The following is a 15627-nucleotide window of genomic DNA, read 5'->3' on the forward strand; positions in this document are numbered from 1 at the left end:
CAAAAGCCACCTCGGCGGCGAGGAGGGGGCCGAGCCGAGGGACCCCCGGGGCCGGGGGCTGCCAGTGGCCTCGGGTACAGCGCCGTCAGCAGCGGTGCGGCGACTCCCGGTGCGGCTGTGCGAGGCATGCGGAGGGGATGCGATCGGGTGTGAGTATATGTGTGTGTTTAAGGGTGGCAGGGGGAGTGTTTGTGTGTGGATGTGTGCAGGGAGGTTCCTGCGCTTCCAGGGCGCATCTGTGAGCCGGGAGCTGCAGGGAGGATTGAGCCGGAGCTGCTCACATCCAAGGCTGGCTCCAGGCGGGGAAGGGGAGGGGGCTGGTGGTGGTGGTGCGGGGTGTGTGTCTCGCACACGCACACGCGCGGCAGCCCGGGACCGCAGGCGCCTCCTCCCCGCCGCATTAAAACGAGCCAAGTTTCCACGCCGCGGGCAGCGGCACGTCGGAGCGCGGCGCCGGGTAGGGTCCGGTGCTGCAGCCCCGCTGGGACCGGACCGGCCCCAGGATGCACCTGAACGCCACGGCTCCTCCGGCCGTGACCGGCGGCCCCCTCCACCTGCACCCCATCAGCTACGCCAATGCCTCCAACCGCTCCGACCTGCTCCCCAAAGTGCCCGACGAGGAGGACCTGGACGTTAACACCGACATCTACTCCAAAGTGATGGTGACCGTCATCTACTTGGCTCTTTTCCTGGTGGGCACGGTGGGTAACTCTATCACGGCGTACACGCTGGTGCGCAAGAAGTCGCTGCAGAACCTGCAGAGCACCGTGCACTACCACCTGGCCAGCCTCGCCTTCTCCGACCTCCTCATCTTCCTCCTCTGCATGCCCATCGAGCTCTACAACTTCATCTGGGTCCATCACCCCTGGGCTTTTGGGGGGGCCGTCTGCAAGGGCTACTACTTCCTCCGGGACGCCTGCACCTACGCCACGGCGCTCAACATCGCCAGCCTCAGCGTGGAGCGCTACATGGCCATCTGCCACCCTTTCAAAGCCAAGAGCATCATGTCCCGTAGCCGCACCAAGAAGTTCATCAGCTGCATCTGGATCGCCTCCTTTCTCCTCGCCATCCCCATGATCTTTACCATGGGGGAGATCTACGGCAAGGACCAGAATCCCGACTCCCTCATCTGCACCACCATCGTGGACGCTTCCACGCTGAAGACGGTCATTCAGGTGAGGGGCCGGGGTCCCCCTCGAGCAGCGGGGCCGGGCAGTCACCTCCTTCCCGGGCTCGGGTGGCCAAACTTTGCGGAGACGGGCGGGCCGGGAGGGGGAGGCCTGGAAGGGGGAACCGGGTCGGGAATGAGGGTATCCCGGGCAGCCCCGAAGGGAGGGACCGGCGCGGGGTACGGGCAGGCGGGATCTGGGGGAAGAGGGAGGAGGATTTCGGCTCCTTTGGCTGCGCCTCCTCCCACACCCCCTCCGGCAAAACAGCGCTGAGCTGAGATCCTGCACCAGGGTCAATCCTGCCCTGAGGTTAATCCGGACCCGGGCCGGTGCAGCCCCGCCGGAGCCCGAAGCAGCCGGGTGTGTCTCTGCCCCGTGGCCGCTGTCTCGGAGTGCGAACGCTCCGGTCTTCCCCAAAAGTGGCAGTTCAGAGCCAGAAAAACCCATAAATCTCCACCCTTTCTCTGCATCTCCTTTCCTTCACCTGGAAAGTGGCCAGCAAGATCAAGGGTAATAAAACCATCTCTCCCGTTATCCCAGTTTCCTGTGTTGAGCCCGTTTCCTCTGTCTAGCGACAGATCCCCACTTCAGAAAGTTTTGGGAACAAGATGTAGCATAAGCATCCGAAAAGGAACTGCATCTTCAAAGCCAGAGGCTGGTATTTTTGCTGGTTTAACTAGCAGATCCCTCCTGACTTCAAAAAGGCTTTTCTGGTCTCCACACACTGCTGCACCTAACACACCCATGCATGGGAAGGGTTTCAGCATCAACACTTGCTGTGCTTCAGTGCTCTGAGGGGTTGAGGCATTTGTTTATTGGAGCATTAGGCTTGAAAAATGCAAGAGACATGGAATGAGAGAGACAGAAAGAGCAAGACACCAACGTCCACAGTCCCTTTGCTGCCAGGCTGGCATGTGATAGCTTCTCAATCTTTCATCCTGAACATGAATTTCAGCTGGGTTTAAACAGCGGCCAGCTAGAATTTAAAGCTGCAGGTGCACTAAAGCCTTTAAGGTGTTCCCACAGTTTACTAGGTGGTCTTTAAGGTCCCTTCCAACCTTAAGGATTCTATGATTAAAGGAAGGGAACTTAAATGGAGACTAATCAGGACAATTTCTCCCACTAAAAAGCAGCTGAGTGCACACATGGTTAGATTTAAGCCCAGAGCCTGTGGATGTTCAGAGATGTCTCTCCAAGTTTCTCCTTGTACCACTTCTATAACCCAAAATCCAGCCCTCATAGAAGCCCTGGGTTCCCTCTGTGCCTTGTATTGATACCAAACTTTCATCTTTACATGCTGGGGGCTGTATTTCTCCTGTAGGTGCTTTGTAGATGTTGCCAGTGGCAGCCCAGTGTACTTAACCTAAATCATCTGCTCTCTGAGGAGATATGAGCCATCTGATTTGAGAACAATGTGGCTGAAATGCATTATTTCCAGTCATCTTCCCCTCAGATTAAACTGATGTTCATTGTTACCATGGTAGGGCTAAAATCAGAGGGTTATTTCCTAGCCATGTCCTTGGAGATTACAGTTTAAGAAATTCTTAACATATTTTACAGTCTGGCTATTATTCAGGCTATACCTTATCCTGTTAGCCAAGCAGGCAGATATGAATGCACAGTAAGTGAAGCTCACCTGTGGGCTTTTCCTCATCTACTTTACTTCTTGATTATTATTTCTCTTGTGAATAAATTCAAAAGTAAAAAAGAAGAGGCAGCTGTTGGGGAAGAAAGAAAGCCAAACCCTTGCATACTGCTCCTTCTCAGGGGATCTGGCTACAGAAGTAGATTTGCTAAGATAGGAAGGTTGTTTAATGGCTTCGCTCCATTCCTCTGCGTGCAGGGAAGCAGCACACAATGTGATGCAGGGCCCTGGGCTGGGGAAGGCTCCAGGGTGAATAAGCAAAGCAGCTGCAAGTCAGGTTTGAAGCCCGTTAATGGAAAGCACTGCGCAGCGTGTGAGCGGGCGTTCGCACGTTGGAAGCTGTGCAGGGGTTTAGAAAAAGGCAAATAATGGAAGAGCTGTGAAGGAAAGGGCAGCGGCAGCATGGAGGGGAAAGGCAGAGGGCTCGCTGGTTGGAAATCTGGAGCCCTGGTCTCTCACAGTGGACTCAAGCTGCTTTAGAGGTCTTTGCATCTCTTCACGTTCATTTTCTGCCTTTAGATTAAGCAGAGCAATGATGCACTTGCTTGAGCTGGCAAATCACTTGTAATAAATCACTCAATGTATTTCACTCCTCTTCCTGTTTGGCAAACTGTCTAAAGCAAATCGGGGTGGTTGTTTTTTTGGAAGCCATTAGTTCTCTAAGAGGTTTTATTTGTTGGCTGATTGAAAGCCAGTCCCAGAACAGTGCAATTGTAACCATTTATAGCCTCAGAGCCCAGTGTGAGCTATAGTTCTGGTGGGATCATCGCAGGAAAATGCTCCTCCCTGCACTGGAACAAGCTTTCTGGGATGGATATTTGAGTGTATTCATTTAACATTTCTGATGTTGAAACATTTCCTCTGTATTTGCTTTGAATATTGAAGCTTTAATGGGCATTCCTAGACTTTGCGTGAACAACCAGGTTTCCCTATAAGAAAAAAAGTAACTTCTCAAACAACACTTCACACATTTGATTCTTGCCCATATTCCTTAACTTGCACCACTTAACCTTCACAACACCTCTAAGAAGTAATTACTGATATTGAAGCAATTACAGATTGCTCAGAGCAGCACATAGTGATAAGCAATAGGTGGGATGCTCTGCAGGGTGTCACTGTGTGTCACTGAGATCGGTACCTCTGAGCATGGCACATCTCACCTCATGCCATCAAGCTCTGTGTGACCTCTGATGCTTAATTCTTTAGAGCAGTACCATTTCCCAGCTTTATCACTATCCTTGAAGCTGTTTAAAGCAGCCTGTGAGTCTGGTTTATTATATAGTCTTCATCGCCAACTCGCCTGTTACTTCTGTCAGTCGGGGCTGTCTGGTTTGAATATCGGCATCAGCGTGGGATCTGGTAGAAGGAATAAGTCCATTATAGCCACATTATTTAGGTCTAGTTGACACTTTGACTGGCAGGCATCCTCTAGAATACTCTGCAGCCAATTTTAGGCTGGGGATTTTTTTCCACACAAATTGAACACCTCTTCAAGCCATCCCCATACAAGTGAATTCATGTTTTCATGCCACTTCAGCTGGAGGAGGTTTTAAAGCTGCTCATTGTGGCAGCAAGAGATTAGAGAGCTCCAAGGCAGCATGAAATGCTTCCTCTGTTCACTTGCAGGTCAGTACCTGTGGGTTTGGCTACATCCCAGCCTTGCTGTTGGCTCTAGGGCCAGGTCTGCTGACCCTGGAGCCTGCCAAGTGTTCCACTTCACCACATGCAGCATCACACACTCAACACCGCTTTCCAGAAGCTCTGCATTTTAATGGCCAGATGGCTCTGCAAGTCAATTTTCCTTTGTTGCTTCTTTCTTACCTTCATACCCTCCTTTCTGGATTGGTCCTTAGTGGACCTGGGGAAAGAGGGGAAGTTGAAAGAAATACCTGGTGCACCATCAGTCCCAGCGCAGTCAGGCTACATCTTGACCTAAAAACCCAGGATTTTTAGCTGAGCTTGGACTTGGCACATAGACGAGGAGAGCCTGGGTACGGGCAGCTCTCTGGCACCCCATAATTCACAGGACAAAGGGGAATGTCTTTTCCCACTGGCATGCTGCAAAATGTCCCCTAAGTTATGGCAAGTGCTTAGGTAGGTGACGCTTCACACATGCTAATGTTGGATTCACATGGACATCTGGTGTGAACCCATTTATTAAAACACATGGCAGCAGGCCCTGAGCCTCCATAAACTGTCACAGCTCCATCAGCTCCAAGCTGCTCATTTGACAGGGAAACTTCTTGGGAAGTGCATTTGGAACTTCTCTATACCTCAAACAGGTTTGGGTGGGCAGCTCTTCTGCTGCAGTTCTGCTCTGCATCAGCCAACCCACATGTGGCTGGAGCCCCCTTATCCCTCCACATATTTAATAAGTTTTATGAAGCCTGCTCATAGTTCAGGTGATTTGTAGAGTAAATAACTCCGCACATGAAACAACTGCTTGGCCAAGGACGTCCTCTGCTTTATTTCTTCCTATGTTTCTTCTTGTGATGCCTTTGAAGGAATGTGCCAAAGAGCCCCAGGAATGAAGAAGAAGAAAGGAGCAGGTGTTGGAGCTGGTTCAGCTTGACCTCGCAGCATCCATTAACTGAGCTTTTTACACACTCTTCTAAGGACATATATACAATTCCCATTTGCCTGAGAGGCCCACAAAGTTATTAATTCCATGCATGATGTTGCAAATGCTCCCTTACACTTCCCTGTGGTGAGGAGCACCTTGGCAGGGCTGTGATGAGCCTTCTGCCACAATGCACATGGTTGGTGCTGTGGTTGGCAGGGCTCTGCCCACTGGCAGATCTGTGGTGCTGTGTAAATAAACACGACAAGCATCTCTCTGTAGTACATGAAAATAGCAACCCATAAAGCCAAATGGCTGAATTCTCTCCAGGTTTGTTGGCAACTCATATCCAGGATTAGTCAATGGCTTCAGTTCAGGAATCCTGTGTTTATACTGATGTTGACTAGAGGAATTGCTTTCTTTTCCTCAGGTCACAGCCAAATTCCTACTATGGCTTTTAATAACGGTACTGCTTTAAATCAGTCACTACAGCTCCATGCAGTGATAATCCCACCCACGGCCCTGGCTGATAAAGCTTGTTTGGCTACACACACACAGGACCTCCGGAGAGAGACCCCCTACCCCAGTGGGGATGCCCATCTGTGGTGGTGTGAACATCCCTAAAAAGCTGCCTTTTTCCAATGGACACAGGGAACGCAGGGCTTTAATTCAGTGCATGCACATCAGTGTAGCCTGTCTAATCCCAGCCCGTTTACACTGTGGTCTGTCTTACAGCTAGATCTAAATTAAATAAGCTCTTGTGTTCATTGCTTTACATAACCACTTGGCCTGCTGTGGTTTGCCAGTTCTTACATAATTTCTTCTCTTTTTTTTATTCCCCCCAATTGATTTTAATTTACTTGATTCTTTTTCCCTCCCCTTTCCCGAGATGTCAGCCAGAGGGATAATAAAAGAACAGGGAAATGTGGCAAATCAATTTAGCTCTTGGGTTTTCCTCTTAACAGCAGTTTGCAAAGGCAGAAGAAACCAAGGTAATCTAGTGGCTCCTCTTCTTCGAGTAAAACACAACCCACAAAACCTGCAGCTGCCTCTAATCTTCTTGCAGATCATTTAAAACAGCTATTTAATTATCTTCTCCCTACTTCCCCCCCTCCTTTCCCTTACAGGCTTTTGCTATCGTCTCTGTGCAGCATCTGCTTGAAACTCACAGATGGCACTTTTGCTTCCCGATGTTTAGAAACACTTCTGTGTCCTGCCCAAGGCACATGCGATGGGCAGCATCCCACCATGGGACACGTGGGTACCTGGGCAAGGGACAGAGGCTTCCACAGTGTCACCATTGTGTTTTCCCTACTCTGAAGTTATCCCTTGCTGAGGGGCACAGGGCAGTGGGTGAGCAAAGGGATGTGGAGAGGCTGGGGAGTGTGGTGGGATCCATGGTGGGAAAGTCTGAGCGTTGTGGCCATCTAGCCCTAATGCAGGTAACATCAGATGCCAAAACCAGCAGTCCCAGTGCTGACGTCCCTCCTTCTCCTTTCATTAAGCAGATGAAGCTGGGTTATGACATTTCCAATCTGTCTGGTTGCTCTCCGGTATAAGCGGCTTGTGCTATGTGAAACTGGAGATGCTTCCAATGCCCACCCTTGCTGTATCTCCATACCCCATGTTCCTCTCACAGGGGTCAGCACTTTCAGTCTGGTATGGCAGAGAAAAACTGACTTCAAATTCAGAGCTTTCCCAGCCTTTTCCCTAGTTCTGGAGACACACAAGCTCCCCGCAGTCACTTGTGTGGTGTGATGATCTGAGAGCATCCAGTCTCAGCTGCGGGTCCCCATCACCCTCTGTACAGACACATCTGGACAGGGACCTGACCACGCTGGTCTCCTGGCTTCATGAAGAGCTGCCTTTCTCCAAGTGGTAGATTTTGCTGCTTTTATTATGGAATTTGAATGGGTATTTTTAAATTCCCTTACAAAACACAGCAAAGTGTCCTTGCTAGTCCCAGACTTCTTTGAAATGCAAGCAAGGAGCATTTTGCATCATAATTAATGCTGGTCTGGCACGATGGGGTTCAGCAGCTCCCCTCCCACAGCGGAGGAAACATAGAGCTCCTCAAACATGGCTTGGCATCGCTTCCACATCACTTTCCAGGGGGAGATGGCACCAAGGGCAGGGGCTGCTCTTCAGCAGTGAATTAAGAGTGGATCCTGCAAGGCTGGATGTGCCTTGGAGGATGAGGAATAGAATCACCAACTTGCGTGAGCCCTGCTGAATAATTCCCTTCTGTAATTTCATGTGAAGGTGTGATCTTATGGAAAGGTTTGGAGTTTTCCTCCCTTAAATACAAGTCTCAAGGGAGAGGGCCAGCTAACTCATCATGCTCCAGTAACATCAGCCCCCACATTTTGCCTCCCATGGATGACATTTCTTCCATCCAATTTCAGTTTTATATCCCACACCTTAAAGCTGATGATAAATCAGTTGAGCTGATGAGTTATTCAGAAAACAAGTGCTTGGGGTTGGTTTAGAAAAGGTAGTGGTGATGGAGTACTGGATAGCAGAAATTTCTAAGCTGCTGGTTCATTCCTGGTATTTTTCCTGCATTCAAACTAGTAATTGTTAAATTTTCCATGGATAGGAGGGAAATAGCAGTGAAACAATTCTATATCCTGATACCAAAGTGCCTTTCTGGTCCATCTGTCTATGAGGTCCATCCTCCTCCTGCCTCCCTGGGGTACCAGAAGCCTGTCATCACCCCTCTCCCATCAGGGCAGAGGATGCTCTGGGACAGGGCTGTTCCTTACCAGGAAGCGCTGCTCTTGTCCTCATCCTTTGGAGCAGGTATGTCTGGCGGGCAGGAGGAGCTGGTTATCTGCAGGTGGTTCAAGCATGTGAGATTTGCTTTTGGTCTCCTGTGGCTTTTCCATGTCAATAATACTCAGTGCAGAGAGGGCACTGCCGGGCATGGCTTCACAGTGGTTCTTTTTCTCTCAAGGAACTAAAGATAATAGAACGAGCAAGGTCTTTTTAACAGAACTTCTTTTCTTTAAGAGAAAGTTCACTGAGGTTTCTTTGCAGCTTTTAAGTTCTCAGGGACTAGAAACAATTGTCAGTTGGAGACAGATCCAAGAGGTGAGATTTTCCTAGTGGAAACAGGAAAAGAAGATATAAAGGAAAAAAGTAAACTTTCACAAAGTCTTCACTATGTGAAAGGAGGGAAAAGGGCATCTCTTTTATTCAAATTGCTCACAAAAAAGCTGGGAGTGCCTCTGAACTATAAAGCTACTCACAGAGCACAAAGCATATTTAGTATCAGTAAATTAGAGCTGTTGGAGTGACAGCCGAGCTGGAGGACGTGGCCTGGGGTTGGTGCCCATGGTTGCAGGCTCTATTGGAGCAGCCACTTGCTGTCCTCATAGGCAGTCTCCGTGATTTACACCCAGCCCATGATGTACATCTCCCCACATGCTGAACCCTCTGCAGTAAATCTCTCCTTATAAAACCTTCCAGGTGTCCCTTTGCCAAGTGAATGCCTAAATATACAGAAGAGGAATATACAGCTTAGACAGGACTGGGTATAGAGCCTGATTTCAGTGTTTGCCCTTCTCTTTGAAAATACCTTCCTGCCAAATATTACTCCCTCTACATAATAAAGAATAAATTTAGGGCCACTGCTGCTGCAGCCAACTTGCACTCTTGAAGTGAATGGTTTACCTTGCTTCAAGAGATCTATTCCTCCTCCAGAGGAAACAAAGGAGATTAGCAAGTACTCCCTTAGCATGTGGTATGCCCATCAAGAGACTCCAGGGATCCTGGAAGCTGTTTGAGCATCTTCATTTCAGAGATTCAGGGTCGATCTGGTTTAATCTTTCTATGACTTCCCTTTTGCTGAATGACCCAGGGAGAGGTAATACTTCAGGCTTCGGATGTGCCAATAAGCCTTTCCTCCTGCCAGCACCACATGTGTTGGGAACTCTCATATGTTAAAGTATCACAAGTTGTCCACACAGTTTCTTTGTGGCCAATGAAAAACTGCTGTCCCTTTTTCCTGGGTTGCTTGCCTGACTTTTGGAGCCTGCAGGATGGTTCCCATTGCAAGAGGAAGGGCTAACACAAGGCTAATCTCTGATAGACACTGGCTTACAGAGCTAATGCATGGACCTCTATTTTCTGAGCAGGCAGCAGGACTTCAGGACAAAGTTACAGTCTGTCTGCTCAGGTTTCTGCCATGCAGTGGATGTGCTGGTTGTCTTCTTTGCCTGGCAACTCAGCCCTGCTGATGGATCCTCTTCAGCCCTTGCAGGTGCATCCTGATGGATGCTCAGACTCGGCTGCCTTGGCTCTACTGCCCCAAGCTTTTCCAGGTAACTAGAGTAGGAGAAGCAATCTCATTCCTTAGTTGACTGATTTTCTTCCTCCTTTCACCCTGTAGAAAGGGGTCTACCAACTTACCAGCTTCACCCAGACCTGAGGAAACAAGACCTGCTGCGTATCAGCTATGAACTCTTTGATGCAGCATGGCATTTAGCTCAGCAGACCTCTTTTTGCGATCAGGACTCCAAGGAGCTAATTAATACAGTCACTGCAATGCCACATCCTATTAATTGTAACATAACCAAGAACAATGCGGATCTGCAGTGCTGAATCAAATAAATGTGGTCTCGGTACCTGCTAGGACTGTTGTATCATCTTGTTCTCTCAGAGAAGTTGTTTAATAAGTCAATAACTATGCAGGTATGTTCAATACAAGATTAACCTTCTTTCCCCTCATATTCCATGGGTTTTTTCAAAACCATCTTATAAATATGCAACTCACACAGCCACTGGGAAAGTTTAGCTCCTTGCTTGCATCACTATTGATTCCTCCTGCAACAGCCTTACGTTTTCACAGTATCACAGTGTCACAGTATGTTAGAGATTGGAAGGGACCTCAAGAGATCATCTAGTCCAATCCCCCTGCCAGAGCAGGAACACCTAGATAAGGTTACACAGGAATGTGTCCAGGCGGGTTTTGAATGTCTCCAGAGAAGGAGACTCCACAACCTCCCTGGGCAGCCTGTTCCAGTGTTCTGTCACCCTCACTGAGAAGAAGTTTCTTCTCAAGTTTAAGTGGAACCTCTTGTGTTCCAGTTTATACCCATTACCCCTTGTCTTATCATAGTTTGCCATTGAGAAGAGCCTGGCTCCATCCTCATGACACTCCCCCTTTATATATTTATATACACTAATAAGGTCCCCCCGCAGTCTCCTCTTCTCCAAACTATAGAGACCCAGCTCCCTCAGCCTTTCCTCATAAGGGAGATGCTCCACTCCCTTAATCATCTTAGTTGCCCTGCGCTGGACTCTCTCCAGCAGGTCCCTGTCCTTCTTGAACTGAGGGGCCCAGAACTGGACACAATATTCCAGATGCGGTCTCACCAGCTACGTTTTATCCTCATAGGCACAATTTATACATTTTAATATACTCATTTCATTCAAAAGAGAAACTCACAGGATTGGCTTTCTCTCCCCAAAGCCCACATTTCATTTTTCATCCCTGACAGTCATGAGCTTATGACACTGTCATACTTGTTCCTTAACTCCAGGTGTGTGCAGTGTGATAAAGCACTGTAGGAGGGAGGGGAAATACAGGTTCAGACCAGTGCAAAAGAGCTGCAGGATGGAAATATCCTTTGGAAGGGTAAAAAACCATGCAGGAATTTGGTCAGAAGGCATACCACAGTGCAACAGCCCAGAGCATACATCCAGCCTGGCAGTCCTGCTCCAGCTGGGACCAAGCCATGCCAGGAAACAAACCTTGTTATACCTTTTTCCTTGCTCCTGTTCTCAGCGATGCAAGAAATACAGGCAAAGCCTCACACCTGCATAGCTGTTGTGGAGAAAATCCTTAAGTAGAGTGTGGGGAGGGGGAAAGGAAAGCAAAGGGATGGGGGTTTGTAGTTTTGTAGCAGGTAAAAATAAGCTAGCAGGGACTGAAAGCTGCTAAAGGGTTAGAGAGAGATTAGTGGGTTGGGCAGCACCAGAAGGGGACAGAAATGCTGGGTGATGATTCATTGATCATGTACCTTCCTCTGAATATCTGTGGTCTAATTTGTGTCCTGGGGTGGAGGCATTCCACGTCTGTGCTGCCAGAGAACACTGCTTTCTGCCAAGGGTACAACTCTTGCTGGTGGCTGTTACTAGGTCTGAAGCAAACCAGAACAACTCCAAACCCTTCTCTCCTGTGCTCGGCTCAAGACAGTCATTCCCACCTTCTCCTCCTTCAGCTAAGGGTCCAAATCAGGTGATGTCCTCCTGCACCACGGAGCAAAGGGACCAGCAGCATTTCTTAATAGTTTCTCGTTTCTCAGTAGTTCTCCATTCCCCATTTCTTAACGATCTTCAAACTGTCTGGCTCTGTAAAAATAACACTGCTGGCAGCAGTGCCAAAGGGCTTGTGCTGCAGGGGTCATGGTCCTGCTGCTGGAACAACCTGTGTTTATTCCAGGGATTTTAGTTTTCATCATCCAAAGCTTCAGTTCTTTCACTGCTATGCAGCTGAACCCATCTATTACTTCATGTGCTCTGAGGCCAGGAGCAGTTTGCTTCACTTATTTGCCTAAAATACGTGATGAATTCATCTCAGTGAAGTTTAGTACAAACTTCTTTTTCCTTCCTGCCAGAAGAGCAAGGCTGACTGTGGTGCTATAATTAAGATGTTTATATATGAAGTGAAAGAAATGATGCTCTTAAGGTATTTTGCTGAACATCTGCCCAAGCCAAAGTGCCCACAACACAGCCAGCACTACCAGAGGTTGGACTGACACTACAGACCCTACTCAGGGTGTTAATCGTCCCCCAGATGAGTTTCGTAGGGCACTAATGATGGAAATTGCCACTACCATTCCCTTCAGCAAGTCAGGCAGCCACCCAAGTCTGTACAGTCGACTGTTAACAGCTCTCACACTTGAGCCTTCAGTCAACAGTGGGACAGTGTTGGACTTAAATATGGCCTTTAATTTATTTATGACTCCATATCCAGCACTCGGTATCATATTTAATGCAAATAACATCCAAGTGAAATCCCCACTGAGAGGCACATTATGAAGATTAACAGCCTGTCTCTTCTATTACTCCGGTTTATATGGTACTGATTTGTGCTTGGCACGTTATAGGCAAGTGTTAAGAATATTTGAATCAAGAAATCTGCATCTAAAAATGCCATTTTGTAAAAGTCAGTGTCTGAAAGCCTGTTTGTGGCTCCATGGCCAAAGGAAAGAGCTGGAGGCATAAAAACCGCCGGGAAATGCTGGCATCCAGGTAGGCAAGAACCTTGGAAGATAATCCCTGCGCATGCAATAAGCCATCTGTTTTATTTCTCCTAATTATGTAGCCTACTTCCTTTTAAAACAAGCGTTGAGAAAATTAATCTCACCAAGTTTAAGATGGCACTGAACATATTCTCATGCTCTGCAATTATCTGGAGCTATTTTACTCCTTTTTATCCTCATGTAATGGCTTTGTCAGGTGTAATGCCATGGGCTCAGCATCTCATTATGGACTTTATTAATAGGTTTGTGTCTTATCCTCTGTCTGGGCTCCTCTCTGTCCCTCCTACCCTCTAAAGCACTGAACACCCTGCCCAGGTCACTGCCTGAGTTCACCTTTCATGAAGGAGAAATGTGACCAATGTCACATTGAGAAATGTAGCCAAACTCAATAGTTGCCAGGGCAAGAACCAGTTTTGGTTTGATTCTTACCATGGACCAGGCTCGTACTCCAGCTCTGCACACTGAATACTGCAATGCACATTTTGCAGGACATTGGCTCAGTGACTTTTGTTGAGATTTGTTTTGCAGTCTGCTCTGCAGGCTGCCATCGAGATGCAGTTCTGAGGTGCATAACAGAAAGACACAAAACTCAGGGTCTAACCTGCTCCTTGGCTATCACAGTGAGACAGCCACAGCTGTGTATACTGGGACACCGAGCCCCATCTTGCATAAAGAACATTAAAGGATGATGCATGGAGGTGTTTAAAAGATGTGTAGATGTGGTGTTTAGGGACGTGGTTTAGTGGTGGACTTGGCAGTGTGAGGTTAATGGTTGGACTCAATGATCTTTAAGGTCTTTTCCAACCTAATTGATTCTATGATTCACAGTGTCAAAGAGCTCAGAGTCTAAATAATCACCAGAGTGCTGTCACTTATTCCCCATGGCACTGTATAGATACTGGCTCTGTAACTGGAGTACTTGTTGCTCATTAAGAGATTGCCTCTTGTTGCAAAGGGGAAGGGAAACCTCTCCCCCTTTTTCTCTAAGATAGAGTGATGCAGTGCTAAGACCTCCTAATAAGGGCAGCTACTGCTCGAGAACAGCATTGAGCTATTGGAAGGGAACAACCAGCCCAGCTTTAATGGGAGACAGGTCAACACAATGGCAGCATAGCCAGAAAGGCTGACTGATCTGATCTTGTTTTCCAAGAACATCCTGGAGCCAAGTAACCATCATTTACTCTTTAGTGTCTAGTGAGAAAGGAGTTTCATTTGAAGACAGAGCACTGCAGCTACAATAACCATTTTTCAGTGAGTCAAAGAAAATGGCAGAAGCCCATTAGACGTTCAAGCTCATTGCTGAACACACTCTGCTTGGGAGCAGCAAAAAGCTCGGAGGATTTCCAACAAGAGCTCCATTATGGATGCATTTTCCCCCAGCTCACTACCAGGACAGGCGCACGGGTCTCACTGACACGTCTCAGGGCAGTGAAAACAAAACTACTGTCATGCAAAGAAATGGACTTTTAAAGGTGGAAAAGACAATGAAACACCAAGCGGCTGTGGTGCCCAGCACCCAGCTGCTCAGGCTCAGCTCTCAGCCACAAATCTACCCCATCCACCTGCACCTTCCCTGCTTCTCCTAAACCCCATTAGGTCCTATTAGTGTTTCCCACAGTCTTGCCTTGTTTTACCGAGCTTTCAGCTTGGTGCAATCCCTTAGCAGCCTACTCTTTAAATGCCCTGCATCAGGGGAAGGCTGGGGGCTAAAGGAGATGTTGGAAGCAAGAGGAGTATTTCAGGTTACAAGCACTCATAGGGCTTTAGGATAGAATAGCTGAGCAGTGTCAGAGGGAGCTACTCTGCTCCTTTATCAGAAAGAACAGGCATCTAGCTCCCTAGTGATATTAATGCTAGGGGTTCTCTAGGAAAAGAGAAGGAAGATGAAGCATGGCAGGAGCTATCTATTTTGAGAATGAGATGCCAATTCTATTATTGCTTGCCAGCTCTTTCTCTTCCAGCAAATGAGGTCTCCCACCCCAGTCACTCCCTGCTTAGCCTGAGTTCCTCTAAGAAGTGTTAGAGATGTGATCGGCAGGGAATGGCTGTATCACAGGGAGGTGATGCAAAAGGTCTTCCACTTTCATTAATGCTTTTTTTTCGCTCTTCTCTCCCTTTTATCAATGGAGATGTTCCAGGAAAAACTACCACATATATAGTGATTCTACAGCAGAAATAAAGCTGGCTTGTGTCGAAACAAGTGTATTTGGGGAAGGGGAAGATTGCAGGGCATATTCTAAAGAGGTTTTCGCGTATCATGTAGTGCTATGCTAAATTACATCCTTTAAATACTGCCCAGGCAGAAGTTGCTATTAACATCTCTCAGGGGCTGTCTCCCTCATTGTGAGGTTATGTCTCCTTGCTCTTGCACAAAACAAGTTCAGATAATGTTTCTGCTTTCTGCTCTGAAGGTTGCTGGTTCCTTCCCTGTGAAATAATGGAAAACTTTGTTAAACTCATAAGCTATTTAGGAAAAAAAAATCATTTACTCAGTTTCAATTAAAACAAAAAACCTAAAGCAATAAAAAACCACTGGCAGCCTGTTATGAGAGGAAGCAGAGAGACAAGGGCAGAAACAGGGCAAGAAATGACAGTTTTCTATACCTCCTGCTGGGCAGTGATAGAAGAGGCCTTTGTGCCTGCAAAACAAAACTGGTTTTCTGTTAAAGCAACTATTGACTCAGGCTCTACAACTGCAGCTGTAGCTCTGCACAGAAGCCGTATGCCTGCGAACAGACCGACTTCCTCGCATCTGCTTAGCCCGTGCTCCTGTCTCTGAGCTGAATTCAGCTCTTCACAGAAGAGAGAGGGGCTGCTCTCTCTTGGTGGTGTAAATCAGAGCTGTTCCTTCAAATTCAGGAAGAAAGAACACAAACAGCTCCGGTGATTTTCCAGGAGGAGCTGGTTTGGGTCATTTGCATGACTTTGCCTATTCCCTGTTTTACAGGGCTGGACCAGTGTGGCTGTGTCAGATGGCTTTTG

General features: G+C 47.8%; 1 protein-coding gene across 1 annotated transcript in view; it reads left to right on the forward strand.

Annotated features, from left to right (window-relative positions):
* Positions 1–503: 503 nt before the first annotated feature.
* Positions 504–15627, forward strand: part of NTSR1 (neurotensin receptor 1) — a gene marked incomplete at both ends in the record, with an annotated part of 52076 nt that continues 36952 nt past the window's right edge. Inside the window, one exon of the mRNA XM_080628108.1 lies at positions 504–1175. Within this exon, the coding sequence (XP_080484234.1) occupies positions 504–1175 (672 nt within the window). The remainder of the gene's footprint in view (positions 1176–15627) is intronic.

The sequence above is a fragment of the Psittacula echo genome (genome assembly GCF_963264785.1).
Source record: "Psittacula echo genome assembly, chromosome: 12".
Lineage (NCBI taxonomy): Eukaryota > Metazoa > Chordata > Aves > Psittaciformes > Psittacidae > Psittacula > Psittacula echo.